This window comes from Tachypleus tridentatus, chromosome 8, assembly GCF_004210375.1.
Source record: "Tachypleus tridentatus isolate NWPU-2018 chromosome 8, ASM421037v1, whole genome shotgun sequence".
Lineage (NCBI taxonomy): Eukaryota > Metazoa > Arthropoda > Merostomata > Xiphosura > Limulidae > Tachypleus > Tachypleus tridentatus.
In genome coordinates this window covers 14,957,219-14,980,150 of record NC_134832.1, presented here as the reverse complement: position 1 = coordinate 14,980,150, position 22,932 = coordinate 14,957,219, and the positions used below count along the sequence as shown (strand labels likewise).

The 22,932-nt window shown below is 30.9% G+C and overlaps 1 protein-coding gene and 1 long non-coding RNA gene across 3 annotated transcripts in view; one reads left to right on the top strand and one right to left on the bottom strand.

Annotated features, from left to right (window-relative positions):
- LOC143258570 (calcium-activated chloride channel regulator 1-like) overlaps positions 1–22,932 on the top strand; it is a 62,959-nt gene that overhangs the window by 38,036 nt on the left and 1,991 nt on the right. Inside the window, exons 4-13 of one of the 2 annotated variants that reach the window (XM_076517734.1) lie at positions 1,744–1,894; positions 2,135–2,265; positions 3,779–3,887; positions 7,040–7,255; positions 8,656–8,979; positions 9,551–9,781; positions 10,827–10,961; positions 13,637–13,784; positions 14,867–15,022; positions 18,798–19,028. In XM_076517734.1, coding sequence (XP_076373849.1) covers positions 1,744–1,894; positions 2,135–2,265; positions 3,779–3,887; positions 7,040–7,255; positions 8,656–8,979; positions 9,551–9,781; positions 10,827–10,961; positions 13,637–13,784; positions 14,867–15,022; positions 18,798–19,028 — 1,832 coding nt within the window. The remainder of the gene's footprint in view (positions 1–1,743; positions 1,895–2,134; positions 2,266–3,778; positions 3,888–7,039; positions 7,256–8,655; positions 8,980–9,550; positions 9,782–10,826; positions 10,962–13,636; positions 13,785–14,866; positions 15,023–18,797; positions 19,029–22,932) is intronic. The other variant, XM_076517735.1, reaches the window with a different exon arrangement.
- Positions 21,149–22,932, bottom strand: part of LOC143258571 (uncharacterized) — a 30,028-nt gene continuing 28,244 nt past the window's right edge. The window contains exon 3 of the long non-coding RNA XR_013032360.1: positions 21,149–22,145. This is a non-coding gene — a long non-coding RNA (uncharacterized LOC143258571). The remainder of the gene's footprint in view (positions 22,146–22,932) is intronic.

The following is a 22,932-nucleotide window of genomic DNA, read 5'->3' as shown; positions in this document are numbered from 1 at the left end:
GAAGAATTTGGATTGCCTCCCGTGTCTTGTGCAGGCTCTGCAGTGGCATTTGGCTTATACAGTTTCCTTTTGTGGTTCCCATTCTTGTTTTTTTTATTCCCTGTAACCCCCTCTGTGTCATGTGACCTCTCTCCCATTACTCTTATGGATTGGATTCATGAGCTTATTAGATTGGCTTACTCTTTTCTCTCCTTGAAAGAACATCTTTATTGTCTCTCATCTTATCATATTTGACATTTCACCATGTATCTAGTGGTTTGTTTCAATCACCTCCATAGGAAATTGTACGGGCTGTAAAATAGACAACTTCCCATATCTTTGTTGTTAATTACCTGAATCACCTGTCTGTGTCCTCTACTTGATATCATTTATCTCCTATGGTGATTCTACACACACCAGTTTGACTCTAACTCGAATCAGTGCCTTTGTCTATTATGTTTTCTCTCAGTGGCTTACTTTGTCTTTGATATATATTTGGTTCCTGCACAGTGGGTAGTATTGCCTGGTTAAATATATTTTCCTGTAAACTTAGACCAAATACCCTTTAAAGTTGTAACATACACAGTTGAGCTGGGATTTTCTGCGAGATCACTATCAACTTACTCAGTGGAGTGCTTGTGTACTTCTCCATACATAGAGTTATGATAAGCACATGACAGAATATCACTCATGAACTATCATGAGAAAAGCTATTGTGTGAGGGAGATAAGTATCTATCAGAAATCTATTATCAGTGTAATTAAATAATGACTTTTGTTCATGAAGATGAATTATTTTCTCAGAGGTTAAAATTTTTCTGATCTGGAAATGTACTGCTGGGAGATAGTCACCTCCCACACAACCTCCATTTCTACTGTCTTTTTTGCTTCGTCTGAGAATGAAGTTGTTACTAGTACAAGTGGATTGAGGAAGTTGCTGTGCTTGGAGAATGTGTACCCCTCTGACTGGTGGAAGGCTATTGTCACATAATTATGTCATCACACACAAGAGCAGTTCATGATAAACATGTGAATTTAGGTAGGAACTAGCTCAAGGCAAGTTGCATGCAAATCTCATAAATGGATGTGCAAGTGAAATGGCATTTCTGCATGTAAAAGTGAGTATCTATCAGAAATATATATTCAAATTAGGTGAATGTTAACTTTTAAACTATATTGTTGTATATAGGTGTCATGTATCTGTAACTGTAAAATTAACTCAGTATTTGAAAGTATAAATGATAAAATTTGATAATCATTATTTACAAATTCAAAGTAGCAAGAAAAGTTTTAGCAAATTTCATTAGGACCTAAACTGCCATTGAACAAATTCTACAGGTCACAAGGCCCTGTGCACTGTTTGGTAGGTGGCTGTTTACAACCCTTGTGCATTTTTCACATATGAAGGACTAATTTATGCTCTTCCTTCATAAAAATATAAAGTACAACTTTATAGGACTTTTGTAGAGAGTTCATGCAACTTTATGTAAATCTCTTCTTTCAATATAGTTATTTCTTCACACAAAGCACCACAATGAACTGTTGTTTTTAAGAGGCTTGAGACCTGGTATTTCTGTTGTTAAAGTATCAGTCTCAAATCACTAATGTGAGTCAGGGCTCCTGAATTTAAGCTTAGATTCTAGGGTGTGACTTTTTTCCCCAATTTGCTTAAGTACAATACACATACAGGATTAAGTAATTAGACATAAATTGTGTGTAGTAAATTTTACTGTGGGACTTATTATATATATAAATGTATCTATAGAAATCAAACTGATAGTGAGTGTGAACCAGTCTTTGATATCAACACTGGAAAGCCTCCCAAAAACAACAATTGTTTTTTTATTGCCAAACAACAAGGAACTGAAAACGATGGTATTTTATCATCACTTATGTCTCAGCATTTTCTACCAAAGGTTAGGATTCATTTCTTAATTCTTATTTCCATTACACATAATTTATAAGTTTTTTATTCTTGCAATATTCATCTTTTGAATAACAACACACTTACAACATTTTATGTTACAGTAGTCATTGTGTTGTTTTCTATGTAAAGTGGCAAACAGCTTCATTTTTTCTTTCTTAACAGTCTTGAAGAAGCCAGTATTTAACTTCTTTTATTTTCTAATTTTCTGTTTCTTTATATCTGTCATCAGGTTGCTCATTTCTGTGATGGAACGGGAAAATATCAACATAATGTTGAGGCCCCCACTAAGCACAATGCACTCTGTCGTGAAAAGAGTACATGGAGTGTGATCAAGCAAAATCAAGACTTTATTAATGGAAAGTAAGTAGAAAAGGTGTTAGTCATCAGTAAGACATCCAATTATTAGTTCTGTCTCATAGTTCCAAGCAGAATCATCTATGATAGTTTTGAAAGTTTTATTTTTTAATTTTTGATAAGTAAATATGTATATTTACAACATTTCATAATAATATGTATGGTTTCTGAGGGATAAAAAGGAAAATCAAGGAAATCTATCTCTAATAAGGATAAAAAACAGCATTCTAAATATGTGTAGAAAAAATAAAGCAATTGAATAGTAACCAATAAGATTTTAAATAATTTAAAGTTGATATATCTTACTACTAAGAAACAATCAATATGTAGTTAAACGTTAATGATTATAAAAACCAGTGGAAATTTAGCTCACATTCCTTTTATCTGTTTTCTAATTTGTAACATCACTAATTAATATGATAATATCAGAAAATAGAGAAGCATCATCAAAATAAAATTTCAAAATGAGGTACAAGACTAGAGATTCTTAATAAGGTAAATTGGCCATATTTTTCAGTATTTGAACAGTAATATTGAAAGATTAATTGTATTTTTAAGGTGCTTTCTGGGAGGTTCTTTACACATGGTTTTATAAAAAATCATGAATTTGAATTTATGATATAGTTTGCTGGTATTTACAGCAGAACATCAGATAAGTTGTTTGGTTGGTGTTACATTTAGTTCCTGCATGTTATTCACACTCAATTTTGTAATTATTTCTGGGACTGGTCTTAGATAATAATAACTAAAAGCTCCCAAAAATAACACACATATATAAAAGGTTTTAAAGTATGTTTTTAGATTTGTAATATTCAGAAAAGTAACATTTGCTGTGTTCCCTTCATCCAAGAGATTGAGGTTTTATCAATATTAATTACCTAAATAATTGTTCAGTGAAGAATCTTCAACCTGAAGCTGTTCTGCTAGTTGTTAATTAGTTCCTTATTTCCTGTGTCATTAGCGGACCAAACGTAGTGTAATGGTTAGCATGCTAGGTTAGGAATCTGAGGGTCTATAGTTCTTGTCCCATTACTGCAAAATTGAAATTTGCAATTAATAACTGTGAATGTGTTATTGAGGTGGTGGTGAACTCCTACTATAGAAATAGTCCAAGAATTGGTGGTGGGTATTATTTACTGCTTCCTTTTTCTCCACTCTTTCAGCACAAAATTGGTGATGGCTCATGCAGGTAATCTCTTGTGCAACTTTGCATGATTTCATGAAATGGATAAACTGTATCACTAATAATAATGTTTAAGTTGTGCAAAGAAAGAGATTATAATCAGACTAATATATTATTGGAACCAGAATCTTTTTTATAAGATGGATTGTTTTATCATATTAATTAGCACTTTTAATATATTTTACATAATTAAGAAAAACTCTTAGTGCATTGATTTCATTTTTAATTTAGTTCAACGTGACTTAAGCTCAAGCTTGATAATGTATTTGTAAAAAAACAACTATTTGAATAGATAGTGTATAACAGAATAAGCACCATTTGTTACATTTTTCTCAGCAATGCACCACAGACTGTTTATCTGTCAGATGTTGATTTCAAATATGTTCAAGAGAAAAATCTTCGTATTGTTATTTCCTTTGATTCTTCAGGGAATATGAATCCTTTTGTAAGTAAATATTTCAATGTAGAAAATTTTGAAACCTTGTCAAGATGTAGAACATTATTTTAAACATATTGCTAATAAATTACTCAAATATATTTAATGATGTGAAAGATGTTGTATAATAATAATTTAAAAAGGGTAAAGTATGCTGATGTATTCTGCAAAAGTTAATTTCTATCTAAAATGTTTGTTGAAGTGGAAAAAAAATTCACGTGTTGCCACTCGTGAGTAACAAAACAACCAAAAGTATTAAAAAATTTATTAGGGAATATTATGACATGTGTATAAATGAAAATTTTGTACTTACACTTACTCCAACTGGCTCTCCAGTGGTATATTTGCACACTTACAATGCTAGAAATTGGATTTTGATACCTGTAATGGGCACAGCACTGATGACCCATTGTGTAGCTTTGTACTTAACTTCAAGCAAGCAAACAATACTCCAACATAAAAATAGTAAAGAATGTCAAACTATTTATAAAATGTAACTGTGAAAAATAAACAAATAAAAAATGTGGCAGTAATAGAGAATAAGGTATTAAAAATCATTATATTAATTAATGTAACATGATACAACAGTTAAGTGTAATAAAGAAAATCATAATACAGTGAAGAAATGAAAACATAATTACAGGAAAATGAATATTTCATAAAGAAAAATTTACTTATTATGCTGTAAACTATAAAACAGAGTTACTAAACCTGAAAGAAACTTGTAAAGCTGAACCTTTTAAACAAAGTTTATACAACTACATTTCAGACTGTGGCTGAAACCTCTCGGTACAGTTATTAGGTTACATTGTTTTCATATCCTTTCTGTTTTTTAGTAATTTGTATACATAGTTTAAAACTTCTTGTACAGCCTTTAAGCAAGGATGTATTGCGAATGGGGGAGACACCATCCAATGTTTCTTGTAGTAATGTTTGGATTTTAAAGAAGCAATTGTATTAACAAGCCATTTCAAATGAAATGTATTATACTGTGTGGTATATACTAATATAATGTACTTTCTACCTCCTTATTTTAACGTGGTATTATTAGAAAGTTCTTATTTTCATTCTAGCTGTCATTCCCTTGAAGTAATACTTATTCTGCCTGTGGGGTGGTTTGGCCCTAAGACACTTGTGTTCTGCAAAGATGTTGCTTGCAGTGTCCTCCAATTCTAAGTCAGATCATGTCTCAAAACTATAACCTGCCTTAAGCTTGAATTTAATTACCAGTGATGTTGACTACTGATTCATCTGGTTGAGCTTTATCTTTGAAATAAGTAGCAGGTATCAAATGTAAACTGTCTTGCAGATAATCACAGCCAAATCAGTCAGATGTCATAACTTTCCCAAGGTGAAATTCTATTTCTGATAGACATTACCCTCCACTTATAAGACAGCTTTCCCATTTTACGTTGCCCTCTCTATGCAAAAGTTTTTATAACACATACCACAATCCTTCCACTTCCACCTCACTATTGAAATTAAACATTCCAACTTGTCTTTTATGCAAATCAACTAAGATATATATTATCTCTTGCCCAATAAGAGAAAACCATTATCATGTGATGCTTGTTACTCCCTCTCTGTGCTACTATCAAACCATCACTTTACATTTAGTAGAAAATGTAAGGATCAGAAGATTATAGGAGATGTGAGAGGAGGGAAGTACAAATTGGAAATACATTTTCAGTTTAGGAAAATTATGACTTCTGATATGGTACTTCCCTCTACTCACGAGATTAGCTAGAATACCACACTGAAAAAAAGAGGAGGGACTAGTGTGAGGGGAAAAGAGACATACCTCTTGAAAGCATTCATAAGATGTCTTTTTATATGAGAGAAACAGATGAGATGATTTGTCCTATGTCGCTGGATCCAAAAGCTTTGGAGGAAGAGACAAAGGTTGTTTCATATAATGCTGAATCTCTCTGCAGATAAGTGCTGATAAATTCCCCAAAGGGTTACCTGTACCTGTTGCCTGAACAAGTGGATGAGATGGACCTAAAAAAATGAAGGTGAATATTTATTTAAAATAAATTAAATAAATGAAAAATAAACCACTCTGTAGCAGAACAGAAACAAAAGAAATACCTATGAATTTTAGTACAGCCATACAAGAAGTGATGGTTCAGTAGTGGTACATAAAGGGAGTCACATGTGTCACGTGATGCTCCACTAGTGGTGGAAAGATGTAGCATGTTGACATGAGAAATATGTTGAAATATTGGATTCCAGTAGGTAGGGGTTTGGAGTTCAAAAAGCTTGTGGCATGAATTATAAAAAAGTTCATAGTTTGAAGACAGCACAAAGCAGAAAAGCTTATCTTTTAAGATAGAGAGAAGTGCCATATCAGAAGGAAATTATTCCTTATCCAGTAAAAGTCACCATCTGTTGTCAAACAAGCAAGCATATACATACTGTGTTTCTGTGAATAGTAAAGATTTTTCATTTATGTTTTACATTGTGTCTAGTCTTTTAATTTAATTCTTACAAGCAAAATTATTCATAGAAATTCAAAACTATTATATAATCAGTATTTTGTCAAATCTTCCATTATTCTATGGACCTGTTCCTTCACTGAGGAAAATCAATTTCACCTGAATTTATATTTAATATTGCAAATATATGTAGTTAATTTTTTTTCAAATATATCCAATTAAAACACTTTTTGCATTATTTACTTTATAAAAATGTCTTTCTTCCCAGTATAATTGAATTTGGCTTGACAGAATTGCAACATTCACTGTAGGTGAGGTTCTGTAATCAAATAAAATGCCCATGAGAATAATTCTTCAACTTCAGTGTAGTTAAAGATTAAATTGTTTCAAACTTTCAATTTTTAGCATATATGTTAACTTTTGTAACACATAAAAACCCATTTTTTTTGCTTCTGTATTTTTCTTCTTATATGTATGCTAATTATTTTTTTACTAAGCAGGAGCAGTTCAGATTTTAATAGTGAAGAACATTTGGTCGAAAATTGATTTTACTTAATATAGAAAAAGAATTGTTGCCTTAAGGGTATTGTCAATTAGTGTCATGAAACAGGAAGTTTTTTGTGTTCACTATAACTTTAGTTATTTAAATTTACACTGCACATTAGTGTGTATTTAAAGGGTGTGTCAGGTCTGTATATTATGAAAAATGTTTTTGACCTTTAGGATAGGTTTTCCATTCTGCTAAGTGCATTGAAAAAGGTACTAAATGAATTTCCATTGGGTATCGAGATAGGAATGGTACACTTTAACGAAGAAGCACACATAGTTAAGGAAATGACAATACTTAATGCAAATGAAGAATGCTTTACCAAGGTTCTTCCTGATAGGCCTGTTGGTCACCAAGCTTGTGTTGAATGTGGAATACAGAAGTCACTAGAGGTAACTATATGTTCTCTGTTAAAGCTCACAGCGTTTTCAAGATATAATTCTTTGGTAAGACATGACTAAGCAAAATTTTAGATATAAGATACTCCATTTTCAGTAAAATATCATTGTGTAATGTGAAATATTATTACAAAATTCCCCAAAATGTTAACTTTTTCAACAGAAACTTCTGGTGAAGGAGAAACCATGTTTAATAAGCATTCATATTGTTTAGCAGTACTCTTCACCATTTGTGCATGACTTATCAATTTAGCTGAAAGAATTATCAAGTGCTTTTAGCACTTACTGTTTAATATTTTTAGATTTTTCTCAATGACATAATTACTATTCTACATTAAACAGTCATGTTCATCTTGAAAATTTTGGAAACTAAAGTTATATTTTCATTTTTTGTAATACCATTTCACAGTCTTACTGTGAACTAATTTGCTGTTAATATATTTCTTGTATTGACAATTTTTCCTTCAAGAATTGGCTGATTGAAAATGTCTTTTCAAATATATATTTTTAGCTTAAAGTCGTAATACTAATTGAAAAAATATTTGTAAAATCTAATATCATTTATCAAACATTTGATTAGGAGAGACAAAATGAATATCAATAATAATCAAAAATTTGTATCTTATCTGTGTTTCAGATTTTAAAAATCAGTTACTGAAACTAGATATATAGATGGAAAAAAAATTGTGACGTGACGTCAGAAAATTTGGATATTTTTATAGCTTCTGTCTGTGGAATAGAATTTGTTTTCTTCCCTAAAATAGCTTTGAATTATTTTTTTTCTTTTTTAATTCTAACAAAGTGGAAAATAAAGTTCAATATTTTAAACACTAGGAATGTCCAATATACTTTAAGAACTAAAAATTATAAATGGCTAAAAACAAAATAACATCTGATCATGAATGGTGGAAACACATAGTTCTACTGTATTGTGTTCTTTCTATCCCATTTTAATTGTTTATATTTCTATGGTGTAATATTAATTCCCAACAATTTATGTTACCATAACTTAAAGTTATGAAACATAACTGATCTAACTTTAACCTAATAGAAGATGATAAAAAAAATTCACCTTCTTGTTGTTTTTCTAAAATAACTAAAGAAAAACTATCAGTTTTCATTTATTTAATTTTAATTTACATAATTAACAAGTTTCAGTAAGCTTATAATTCTAAAATATAGGTTTTAGTACCTGTTGTGTAGCTTTGTGCTTAACAATAAACAATATTTCACAATTTGGTCATTAGTGTATAATTCATGCAAGTTATTTGTTTGCAGGTAAATTAAATACATCTTTGCATTTGAGTTCAAAGTATTATTATTTGAATGTTCCATGTATATTACTTAATATCCATTAGGGAGAACATAAGCAATAACTTTGAATTTTTTTCTAGCTATTATCAGCAAATAGCCAGTCTATTCATGGAAGCACTATAGTGTTGGTGACTACGGGTGATATAACTGAAAAGAAAATTCAACTGCTAAGAAATAATTTAACTGCAGCCAGTGTACGATTGTTCATAATATTATATCATGAATCTGAGAATGCCACTTCTTCTCTGCTAAACTTAGCATACAACACCACTGGAAGACTGATTCATGTTAGAGAAGAAAATATTGAGAAGAGCCTATCATTCATCAACTTAATTAATCTCTATGAAGCATTTCAACTTGTCTTGCAGGGTCATTCATGGGAGTATTCAGACCTACCTATCACAGTAATGTTTATAATAGTAAAACTAATAACAGCTTTATGAAAAATGTAATGTTTTCCATTAACCCTTATATTAACAGTTTCTTTACGTGATGCTCACTACTGGTTCACATATTTAGAAATTTTATGTTTTGCTGGTTTAAACACTGTGTAGAATAGTTGAGTAAAGTTACTTATTTGTTGTGTAAAAATACATAGAAACCCTAGCATTACTTAGTGGAACTAACTGTAATTTACTGTAGTCTTAATTTTTACTTTTTTATGACTCATGTATTATAAAAAATCCTTTTATCAAGAAAGTTATGAGCCTAAAAACAATTTTGTGGATAAACAGTTTTAAAAAATATATACCTAATGAGGGTCCATATGTAATTCTAGGCTTGTTATTATCTTATACTTTTCATTAATGTTATTTAAATTTAGAGATATTTTAGGTTGTAAAATAAGTAGTTTTGAAGCAAATACTAAGTAACATTGAAGCTCTTTATAAATTTTTACTTATTATGAATTGAATAATTGTTCTATTTTTTTACAGATTTGCACTAATATAGTGTTATTTCAAAATGTCTTTGTAGATCCTTAAAAGCATTATAAATGGCTCCTCAGATGTGATATCATTAAACTTCCCTGTAGACAGAACACTGGGAGACCTGAAAGTACAAATTTTCTTCAAAGAGGAAAACAAACTCTCACCAATCTGCAAAGATAGTATTTTAGTAACATCTCCAACTACACAGTATAGTTTCACAAGTCAGGAATTTAAAACATTAGAAGAAATGTACTTTTTCTATATTTCAGATGTAGAGGTGAGAAAAAAGATTTTTATAACAAATACACAACTCAAAATAAGGTATTACAAATTCTTAAAAATGTTTAAGAAAAGGTGTAGTTTTTCAAAACAGCATGTAATCAATATCGCATGTTTCTATAAGATTCTCTCGAATTTAAGAATAAGCAAAATAAATTTCTGGGAATAAAACTGTCATTATTAATGTAGATTGGTGAGCTTTTAGAAACCTTTGTTTCTTTATCTTTTTTGATGTATACATCCCAAGTAATGTAATGGCATTTTAACCTTTCACATTACGGCTATATCAAATTCTGTGTGATAACATTTTTCACATATCTTTTAAAGTTTCTTGAATTTTTATGTGCTAACATTGTTAGATAGACACCTGGCTGAGCAACCAAAATTTATAGTGAAAACATCTGCTTGATGTTTGAAAGTGTTTTTAGTGTTATGGAAGGATCAATGTATTTTGTGACGTATTAAACCAAACAGGTTCATCATTCTAAATTTATAAAGGTACATTCTCCTCTAGTCCTTGATAGGTATTCCTTTTCCAGGGCCAGATTAAACAAAATGTAGAGTAGACACTTGCCTATGAGCCCACAGTTATAAGAGGAGTACAGTGGTTATATGTTTTGTTTTAGTAACCAGATAATTTCTTAATTTGGAAATTAATATCTACAGATATTATATTTGGTAAAAGATTGTTTTGATAGGTAAAGTTTTTGACTGAAAAAAAGAGAGCTTGTGGAGAAAGGAGGATTCCTCATAAGTAAAGTTGTGTATGGATCTATTACAGCATTACTTAATCCAGTTAGCAAAGTTTCTGCTTAAAATTCAAGTATAATTTCACATGCTGTGAAATAAGATCAGTAAATTATAATTGAAATCATAACTGTTGGTTTTCCTTTTTTTTAAAAAAGTCTTCTTTTCTTGTTTATTTTTTCTTCAATATGTGTTTTTTATGCCACTTCTTTGATAAGGCATAAATTTGACAGCTGTGGTGTTCATTTTATTTTGGAAAGTTCTTACAAATTAATTTATACATGTTATTATTTTAGGAGGGGTCATGGCATTTGAACGCAAAAGTCTGTACTAAATCAGAGCAGCCACTGGTGGTGTTGATAACTTCCAGAAAAAAGACCACACAAAAACCTCTCATTCTCAAAGCTTGGCTCAGTGATAATGTTTATCAAGTAAGTTTATTCTTAGTTATTAAATAAGTTAATTAAAACAGTTTCCAGTTGTAATTTAATTTTTGTTTTTTAAATGAGACCACTACCAAAATATACTGCCAGCCTGACTTATAAGTAACCTACAATTACAAATGTTTATAACAGATGTTACAAAATTCCTTCATTCTGGAGCCCTTTTCTCAGATGACTAGAAATCAATAAAAAATAATTAGCACTCTAAGAAAAGATTTATACAATAATAAAGTTCTACATATTTAAGTTATTTTTTAATTATTCCATAACTTTAAGATACTGTATCATAAAACACATAAAATTCCAATTAATAGAAAGGCTAGACATAGTCTAGTGGTTAGTATGCCTAGACTTAGTGGGGATTTAGGGTTTGCATCCCGTTGCCACAGAAAATGTGCTACTTGTTTTGAAAGCCAAGAGTGTATTATAAGAGTTATAATCAAATCTCTGTATAAGTATAGCCAAGAGTTGTTGGTAGGTGTTGTATGTAGTCTATCAGCTCAAAATTAGTAATGGCAAAATTCAGACAGATCTTGTGTAACTTTGCTTGAAAAATCTGAGGTTAATAAAGCATGAGAAGTAAAATTAGTAGAAAAGGAAATGCTTCTCTGTAACACAACCAGAAATTGAAGAGGTTGAGATGATAAAGTAGCTATATTTGAATATATATTAATATTTTACAACAAAACCTTTAAAGAAATTTGTGGTATCTTTTCAACTCTTTCATGACAATTCTTGAGCCTGTTCAAGATCATAGCTTGTACAACTAGAAACTGTGAATGTTTGATCTTAAGTATTATTTGTTTGCCTGATAGATATCATTTTATCTGTGTGACATAAACATCTGACTTAGTTACCATCTTCCAGTTATTTGCCTCACAATTAATATTATAAGTAAACAAATATTTGTGATCCTTATTAGAGTTAGACATAACTATTTTAAAATCATGGCTTATGGATTGTTTTGTAATATCTCTTGCAGTGTATGGTAGTAGTCAACAAAATGCTTCACTTAAGTATTTATATTTGTCATTATAGTGGTTTTAGTTAGTGCCCTAAAATACTGCTACACTATGTAGAATATGTGTTCAGCTTTTGCATTAAACCTACCATCTTAATTAGTCATTTTGTGGTAGACAAGTTTTTTTCTTTGTTTGTTTTTTTTCAAAGTAACTTTAGTTATATTGTCTTGCAATCTGTGAGATACATTAAAGCACCTTTCTACCTGCATCCAAATGCTTTCTAGTGTAAGGTGCCCTTAATACCAAAAGTGAGCCACACAAAAGTGGATTTTATATTAACTAAATATCTGAATTTTAAAGCCTACAATTTTGTTTGCTGTATGCAGGACTCTGGTAGTTGTTAGTTGCATGTTGCAATGATATGGTGAATTGTCAACAAGAGGTTCCAATGGGTGGATTAACTATAACCTTTTTTTCTTTATGATTGGTCACGAAATTTCACAGTACTTCTCTTCAAAGTTTGAACTGCTAAATATTTCACATTCACTTTCTGTTTATTTTACTGTCAAACAATAAAGTATAAACCTGCTGAAAGTGAAACAACAGATCACTGTTTACATGACACCATAATACAATACTGTTGAGAGAAACAAAGTACACACACAGAAATAGGCGAACATGGCTCCTGCTCCAAGATTTGGAATTTATTAATTTCTGTTTCCTACAACGTTTACAACAAGAATAATAAGATTACACTTGGAATCTGTGAAAACTTCTATTACAGTATATGGTTTAGATGCAATACAATAAACCTCATAAGTGTTAAAATATTTATCATCCTTCTGGGAGTTTGGAATGTTAGTGGTATACCACACAGACATACAAAGATAACTGCCCACTTTATTGACTGTATAGAGAACGAGACTAAAGACATTGTTCTTAATCCCGAATATCAAGGTGCCTGTTATTTTAATATTTAATTTGATTACAAATTGTATGAAAAAGGAAGAGGTTGAAAAGTTCTGCCCTCAATTAATGGATACTGCACAATTGAGGGCAGAACTTTTCAACCTCTTTCATTTACCTACAATTTGTAATCAGATTAAATATTAAAATAACAGGCACCTTGATAGTAATAGTACTATTATGTCATAGATTTTTAGTGTTGAATGCTGTATTGATTCATGCTGCAAATTATATACTCATGACAGTTTGAAGCTATAATGAAGTGAAGAAACCACATTTCATAAACACTGTGAGTTTTTTAAAAATATATTTATTCCTTATCTCAGATTAGTTGATTGTACTTCTTTTTATAATATTACATGGAACAGTATCTACTTGAGAAATAACTAATGGATTCACGTGTAGTTCTTTAATGATTTCATTCTTGTAATTGCTTCATGAGTCAGTTGAGTAAGTATGATTATATAAATTATTTTCCCTATTATTAAAGTTCAGTGTTTTTCAATGTATTTTCTTGTAACTGAGGTTAAAGGTGGTTTCACAAGGTGGTTTTAATTATTGTTTAATAAAATATATGTCCTTCTATATAATTGTAGTCTTGGTCATATATTACAATTTGATTTTTAAAGATGTGGCTTCTTCAGTCCATAGTGCACAGTGTAAAAAATAGTGAATCGTCTATAATACTTTGTATTTCCTACGAAACTCTAATCTGTAAACTTCATATGTTGTTAGTTTGATCCTTCACAAATCCCACCTCCCATTGTTTTTGCCCACTTACAACATGGAACCAATCCAGTCTCAGGGGCTAAGGTCATTGCCAACATTCATTATCAAGATGGACAAATGGATTCATTTGAGCTATTTGACTATGGCATAGGAGGTAAGTCTGTAAATGTTTCTATTTTTGATGTGCTTAGATTGACTGGAGTATTTCTTTTAAATTTATTCATCTTTCTGTTGAAACAGGTATTATTATAAAGTATCATTAACATGTACTTAACAGTGACTGCTTAACAATAACATTTAAGTATAATGTTTACAAAATATAATACAGACTTATACATAGGAATCTTAATGCTATAATGTAAGATATTCAAGATACAATATGCAAAAGTTTGTTTAGTGTTTCTTTGTAATATGAGGTTAATTGACTTTTAATATCCTCTTGAGAAAGTAATGAACACTGCTGCAAGCTTAACCATTTCAGTGTAGTTTGGATGTATATTTTCCATTGTACTAATTAGTATTTGTGGTGAAAGTTCATCACAAACATCTTTTCTTCCAGCAACATATCAGTTTGTTATAATCTATATGTTGAACTAAAAGTCATGTTTCCTTACAGTTTGAAAACAACAACAAAAAAGAGCTGTCCTTTTGTGTTTAAATCACTGGCTTTTGACTTCTCAATTCTAACAAATAAGCAAGTATATCATAACAAGACAATATAGGTTGGGAAACAGTGATTACATAATATCAGTAAAATTAAACTTATGTTGCAGATAAAAGGTTCAAATTAGTGCTGTTCTTTTCAACACTGTTTCAACCTTCCATCTTCGGGCTCTAAATATAGTATTATATTCAAAAGGAAATTCAGGAAGTAAACAAATACTATTGCTTTCATCCTGAGCACACTGAAATCAACCCAAAGTCTAAATCTGAAGCTGAAAAAAGAAGTTTAAATTAAATAAATAGAACTTTTTTTGAATAAATTTCAACTCTAAAATATTTTTTGAATGTTTTGAAGTATCACTCCGAGTTTATTCTTGGTTTTTTCCCTTTATGCATGATGTACCCTTCTTGGTGGAAAACATTTCATTAAACTATTTACAAACTATACACTGTTATTTGTCTTTCTACTTTTTATTTGTATTCTTTGTTGTTTTTATGTGTATGCATGTTACATTTTATGGGTAGAATAGTGTTATAAAAGCAGAATAGGAGCTGATATTTTTACCCTTTTAGATCCAGATATAACTAAAGGAGATGGAATCTATTCAGGATATCTTACAACAATTACAGCAGCTGGACATTACTGGTTAACTATATCTGCTCATGATAATAATGGGAGAGCAAAAGTTTTATATGGTAGAAATAGAAAATCAATGCCTAGAAATCTGAGTAAGTACTATTACTGTTTTTAAACTGATATTTATTTTCTTACAGAGTTATATGTACAGGGTGTATACAAATTAGTGATGGAGATTTGTAAGCAGATTGGTAAACAAATAAATACTAACTGTGCATTGAACTTTGGTTTATTTGATTCACCAACTTCTAAAGTTTTGTAAATGTAGTTTTATTCATTTCAAAAAGTTTTTAAAATGGTATTACACAACTTCATCGTGTGCACCATTAACAGCATGGCACACATCATATCGATAATCATTTTCTGTCCATGGTTGGTCAAGAATCTTCAGTGTAACACATTCAACTCCTCTAGTGATGCTTTGTTGTAAGTGGACCAAACCAGCAGTCCTTTTGCCGTATACATTGTTCTTCGTATGGCCCCACAGAAAGAAATCTATAGATGTGGGGTTGGGACACATTGGGTGCCACACCGTTGGCATATTTCTTCCAATCCATTGGTTGGAGAATCTAGCATTCAAAGCCCTGTACACTTTCTTGAATCACCTTCAATTGTTGGTTTCATATGGCAGATCTTTGTTGTACTCTCCTTTAAATTGTTCTTGGATCAACTTTACCAACTACAATTCTGCTAACCAAAGAACACATTCTGCCTTTTCTCATACAATACTCACTAGGACAGAGCCCTGCAACATGAAACACTACTTTTAACAAATTTATATGAACATAGAAGTAGATATGTGTGCAATGCTAGGTATTGTTGTAGCTACATAATGACAATATCATAAAACCCCACCTTTCATTTGTGTACACCCTGTATTAACAGTACAAATCAGGAAAAAATTAACTGAATTATTAGATTATAAAAATAAATGAAAGCAATAAAACAATTACATGAAAAAGAAGCCAAAACGTTGAACTAAATGACCTTCCTTAAGTTGTTTGAAATATGTAACATAAAAGATATATTTCTGTCATAGAAATAACAATATCATAAAACAGTTTATGACTCACAACACAAGTGTCCTTTAATTACACCATTATACAGGGTATTTGGAAAGTCACTGTGCACTTATATATTTATCAACAGATATGTTTCAATATAGAATACAGGAGGTAAATATGAATGACAATTATAAACAATGTTGAAAGTGACCCCCATTGGCATCAATACAGGCCTGGATCCTTCTTATTTTGTTTCTAAACACCGCTGTTAGTTGCTGGCTTGAAATAGACTGAATAAAATATGATTACAAAACTGCACAGTGACTTTCTGAACACCCTGTAGATGATTCCATGTGTTAAACAGTTTAATGTGTTTGAAATTAAAAATATATATATAATTACCTAAGTTTACCCTAGAAATTTTAAAATATGGCCTTCCTTATTATCCTTTACTTTTGTTTCATACGTTGTACAATGTTCAAGAGAATAAACTATTGCACAATTAGATGTATGTAAATGTTGTTTCAAGGTTTTTGATAATAATCTCAATAAATATGTCTTATTTATAACTTAATAAAAACAATGCATATGATCATGCTTGGTTTTTATTGTGTTTTTTAACTTAAAATTAGTTTCATATGTTTTATGTGAAACTTTCTATGTAGAACATTACAAGCACATTTTACTGTTTTATAATGGAAATTATAAACCAGAACAGTGATGTTAGCTGTTGTGTAGTTGTACATACCAGTGTGTTAATGTTAGGTAAATTTATCCATTACATTAAAAAATTAATGGTTGAAGCAATTTAATCTTTATTTGAAAAACTGTGTATATATGGTATGTTTATTTCATGTTTACAATACTACTATTTATCTCACAGAACTGTTGCCATTTCTATGACATGTATCAGCATGTAGAAACAGTAAACTTTGTCCTACATGTTGAGGTACTAGCAGACAGCAGCATGCTACATATCATGTTTACCTTTGTTTGTGAATTTTGTACCCAGAAAGACTCAAAATAAGTAGTTTGTTTGTGTGATTGTATCTCTCTGCTTGTATTATACTAAACATGTTGTAATAATAATCAGCAATGCATATTGCCATACCAGGCAGTCAGTTACAACAGATTATCAGTTTTGGCTCTTACAGTTTGTATAATAAAACACACACTTTATTAATAATAATATAAAAGCTCCATTATCAAGCAAGTTACAACTGAGCTTCTGATTTCCATTTTTTATATAAATGCAATATTTCATTAGAGTACAGTATTCAAAAATCAAGAAATACTGTAATCCCCTTTATTGTTATTCAGACTTTGTATAATATACTTTCCTAATATACGGAAATAGTGTATTTGGCTTATAATGTTGTGGTTCATTCACATGAAACTGAATTAACCTTTGAGCTATATCAGATAGTTTCTTTAATAGCAAGATATTTATTCAAAATATCAATTTCAAAACTTGATGTTTTCACAAACAAATCTTTATGAATATATTTCATCAAATATTATTTTTTGTTTACGAAAAAATTGTAATCTTTTCTAAACTTCTATCAGGTTCTATAAAGACACACCTGCTGTATCAAAATTTATAGTGAAAATGTGTGGATGAACTTGTGTATATTTTACCAAGCCCATTGCAAAATGGTTAACTGCAAAGTTCCTTAGATCACAAAAACCTTGCATTCGCCCAAAGTGACCAGTTCCACCCACAAGACCTTTGGATATCATCAAGACACTGTTGTCAACATCATTACACAATATACTGTATTGAGCAGTATCTTCTCCAGAGTAAAGCAGATGTCATTTACAGAGGATAACAAGGAAACAAAGGCATGTACAGCAAAATTAATTATACAGCTTTCTTGATCATATTATGTGGAATTGAGACATGTACATAAGAAATGATAAATTCATAATAAGTACTGTAATATTACAAGAAAACAGAAACACCTGCTAAATTTACATACCACATTGTTAAGGTATGTTAACGAATAATAATCTAACATTGAGTAATTAGTTTGGTATGTCCTATAACTTTAACTCACACATAGAATATTGTTTCACAATAAACAAGACTGCTCTAGAAGTACTATACAAAAAATACCCTCAGAAACTATAACTAAATCTGGGATTTTCCAATTCAGAGCATTGGTAAATCTCACTCCAGGTGATTTCCACAATCTAGCTATGAGAAAGGGGGACTGTTGCTACAAAAGCATATCAATCTACCAAGTTATGCTGTTCTTCTTGTATGAACTCTTACTGTATGCTGTTCAATCACAAACACAGACTTGTAGGGGTCTCTCAAGGTTACCTGAGTTTGGTGTTACTTCAATGACATTTTACTTACAATTTCTGGCTTTCCATCTTGCTATGTAACCTTTATTTCACAACACTGATAAAAAGTATTATGTATCTTGGTTCATGAGGAAATATCTACTACAAGTTAACAGTGTAGTATCAAGACAAGACAAACATGTTTTTTACATCTGTTTTTCAACACCTTATTCATTAACCTGTACTACAAATAAACTAATTATATACCTCTAACATATTTACACAACTGGCATGAAGGAGTATGTGCCATACTTTATAGAGGTGTTAAGTAAATAAACCTGGTACAAGTATTAGCCGAGTATCCACACATTGGTACAGTGTAGTAAAGTACAATATAGGTAAGAATGCTCCTAAGAGATCAACACTTTTCGAATATAAGTGATGTTAATTAACTTTGAATTATCAAATAATTTTAGGTTAATAATAAACATAATATAGTTACTTAGTTGTCACTGTTTATTTATCTCTGTCAAAATTGAATTTTAGCATGTCCATATTTTTTTGTTTCTCCCAGACCATCACAACTGTTGTGGAAGCTACATTTTAGAAGATAGTGCTGCACCAACAGGAAGGTTCATGCGACAAGTCAATTATGGAAGTTTTTTTGTAACCAATGCCAAAGTTAATACAGATATTTACCCACCCAATAGAATTGTAGATTTCAGGGTAATGCAGGTAGACCAACAGAGTAAACAAGTGCTGTTAGTGTGGACTTCACCAGGAAATGACTATGATAAGGGAAAAGGTACATTTATCAATCCATAAATTTTTGGGGAAAGTTTAGTTTATATGTTAACATAATTGTACATCTGTTTTGAAAATCATTGAGATCATTTATGTCTTAATTATGCAGAGAGTAAAATGAACAGAGATATTTTTAAACATTGGTGCAAATGAAGTACCTTACTTGAGCTTGTCTTCATACAATAATTATATTTAATAATAAGTTGTCTGCATGTGGATTATGTTCAAAACCCACACTAAATCAGGATAATACCAAAAACCTTATCTGCATATTGAATACACTATAAACTCACCATGTGTAATAGATTCACTGTTGTACATTTATTTTAGTGTCCACGTTTGTTTCATTGTTGTTTTCTTTCTTGCCTATACAATATATTGTTGGCTATGTATTGTTCAAGTCCTGCTGGTTCTCAAAATCAGTAGAAGGTTCTTGAGTGTAAGAATCAACAGTACTTGTTTATAAAAATGTTGGTGTGCTCAACCATTGTTTAAAATTCTAGAAACTTGCACAATTATTTATATGCAAAAACGGCTCGTTTGGGTTGAGAAAATATTTTACATAGAAGAGCGAACAACGTTTCGACCTTCTATGTAAAATATTTTCTCAACCCAAACGAGCCGTTTTTGCATATAAATTTCTCAACAAGTGGGTTTTTCGTCATCACTGATTGCACAATTATTATATAAAGCTGACACAATGGAAGCATTATTATCATTTGACAGCTACAGTCATTGTGCTGTAGACCTCAGAAGCTATAACTGTTAATCAGAGACTACAGAATTATAATTGGAACATTTGTAGATTACAAACCTTTCAAATTCAGTTAATGAACTGTGGACATCAGTGTTTCTACAATAAGATTAATTATCTCCTTCGGTCATCACATGAACGGCATTAGGCAAAACAAGGTAGCTAACTTAAGCAAGGTGTGACAGTATCAATTTAAATTTATCAGGTCATCCCTAAAGTAATGTCCAATTTTGGGTTCAGAAAAAGAGAAAGGATTTCAAATGCTTTTAATGTTACTTAATCAATAATGCATGTTCCATTATTACTAATTACTTCCTGCCAATGATTCACAAGTTTCTGAATACCACTTCTATAAGATTTTTGGGATTTGGAGGAAAAGAATGTAGAGAGGGTGGTTTTGAAGTTTTCATGTGTTCCAAGCTCTTTTCCATCAAGATAATTCTGCAAACTTTGGAATAACTGGTAATCAGATGGGGCAAGGTCTGAATAATGAGGAGGGTGAGAAAGTTTTTCCCAGTCTAGCTCTTCAGTCTTTGCAGATGTGATCCTTGCTGTATGGAACCATGCATTATCTTGGTGTAACACAGTGATTGATCAAAGCAGGTATCTTTTCTTTCAGTGTAACATTCAAACACTCTCTTGACAACAGAAGTCTGATGTAATCGTTATATTGAGTGGCAGCAACTCAGAGTAGATCACCAACAGTATCCCACCAAACACTTAACTTTCCTACAATAGAGATACATTTTGGGCTGTGCTTTAGTCAGTTTACCTACATTGAATGTCTGCTGCACTTAACATTATTATAATATATCCATTTTTCATTTCCAGTCACTAACATGTCCAAAAAAGGAGAGTTACGTTTCTAAGAGAGCCAAAAAGTGCAAATGCCCAATCTCGTTCTAAGGTTGGCTTTATCAAATCATGAGAGACCCATTTTCCAAGTTTTGACACCTTTCTAAGCTGTTGTATATGACAGTGAACTGTATAATGGGTTGAAATAAGCTTTTATGCTAGTTCTTCAGCTGTTACAGCACAATCTTCATCAAGTGCAGCCAACAGAAGTCATCATTAAACTCAGCAGGATAACTTGAACATGGTGCATCACTTAAGCTATAATCATCTGATCTAAACTTCTGAAACCACCTTCAACATTTCCTTTCATTGAGAGACTCTGTACCATAAACGACTTGAATGTTTGGTGTAGTTTCTACTGCACTATTGCCTTTTTTAACTCATAAAGTATTACATGCCTAATGTGCTCCTCAGACACATCCATCTTCATAAGGGTTTATTTGATTAATGATCTGAAAATGTGGAGTTTGGTTAGTTTCTTTTATTTGTCTGAACATTTTTGTGCACGTACTACTACATTTTTAGTCATTAAAGCCTTCTACAAAGAAAGAAATGATGCACTTTCTGTATTAAATTTTTGGACATTACTTATAGGATGATCTGATATTTTGATCATTGATAAAATTTTCAATTCTAGACCACATAGAAGACTCAGATTTGCCTGTAAGTTTGTAAATCACTTTGGTAACTATTACTAATAACTATTATTATAAAATATATTGTTTTTATATTTGTATATGAAAATGTATTTGTGTTAAAAAAGGAAATTGTGTATCAACCTTTTTGGCAAATAACATAATTTCGATACATATTAACATTTTATTAACTTCTAGATTAAAATTCAGATTTCTTGTTATTTGAAATAGTAATACATTAACATATGTGACATAATAAATCGGGGGCTCGCCTGTAATAAATTATAATACGTAACACATGAAAGGAAGTTTTTATACATTAATACATTTCCTTTGTTTATATACATTTTAGTAGTAAGCCTGTAGTGGGTTCCTTTATAGTAACATAATATAGTAATAATTAAATTTTAGAAGTTTGATAATATCATAACATATAATGTAACTAAGTAAACTTAGTTTATTAGTCATATGAAAATAATAGTATATATTCTAAGAAGAACAGTGGGAAAAGGATTCAACATATACTTTCATACAACTCAGTGTGTTATGAGAAAAGTTGAATTACATGAATCTAAACTATGATCACCAAGAATCTATTCTACATACAAAAGTATATCACACTGACATGATTTGTAATGCTTTTGAAATATGACCAATGACTGCAGGTGCACTGATTATTTTTAAAAAATAAATATTTACACATTAAATTTACTAAAAAATGTAAAACCAAAATTTACATTATTTGAAAGGGGCATCATCAGGTTCTCTGTGGAGGCACATAAACTTGCACAATGGAATATCTAGACAGTAGCAGGCTTCAAAAACACACACTAAACCAATCTGGATCAGTGCCTTCATCTACAAAGTGGAGGTCCTAATAAGAAAGAGAACATACTGACTTAAAAAACAAATGAGGAGTGGTGTCAAGTTAACAACCAAAGATGTCAATATTATTGCTTAAACAATAAACAAATAAAGATACTCTCTGTCTACATTGCACAGATCATTACAATGTGTTGTTACTTGTAACGAAAGCCAATGGAGCGGCTTAAGCAGGCCAAATGTAATTAGGCTTAGTCATTGGAGTTTATAGTCTAAACATACAGCAATTAGTTTTTAATATGTTCTCTGGAGTCTTTGTTGCTATATTAATCATCACTTTTTTATATACTTTTATACCTTCTACATTACTGTGGTGTAACTCTGAATATTACATACACTCCTCTGAGGCAGTTAAAATACCCAGAAGTGCCTAATACTTATCTATCATAACTTCTCTAGTATTATTGGGGCCATGACATTCTTACTTCTCCTTTCAAGATTATCCAACAGATGTGGTTTACTTGCACAGAAACAACATGTATGTTTGTTGAGGTTTGTTCAAACCTACATGTGGAATATCTGTACTAACCATTCTTTATTATAAAATGATAAAGACTAGAGGAAAGGCAGTTAATCAAAACGACTCACTGTTAACTGTTATAGTACTATTATCAGACTGAATAGTGCAATTTGGACTGTGACTTTTATACCCATGGCCACAAAATACAGAGCAGTTGCTTTTATTTTGTTTTTTTGCATTAATATAATTTGAACCTCAGATCCACAGTTTGGCATACTAATGACTGGCCCACACTCAGACCAAAACAAATCTCTGACAA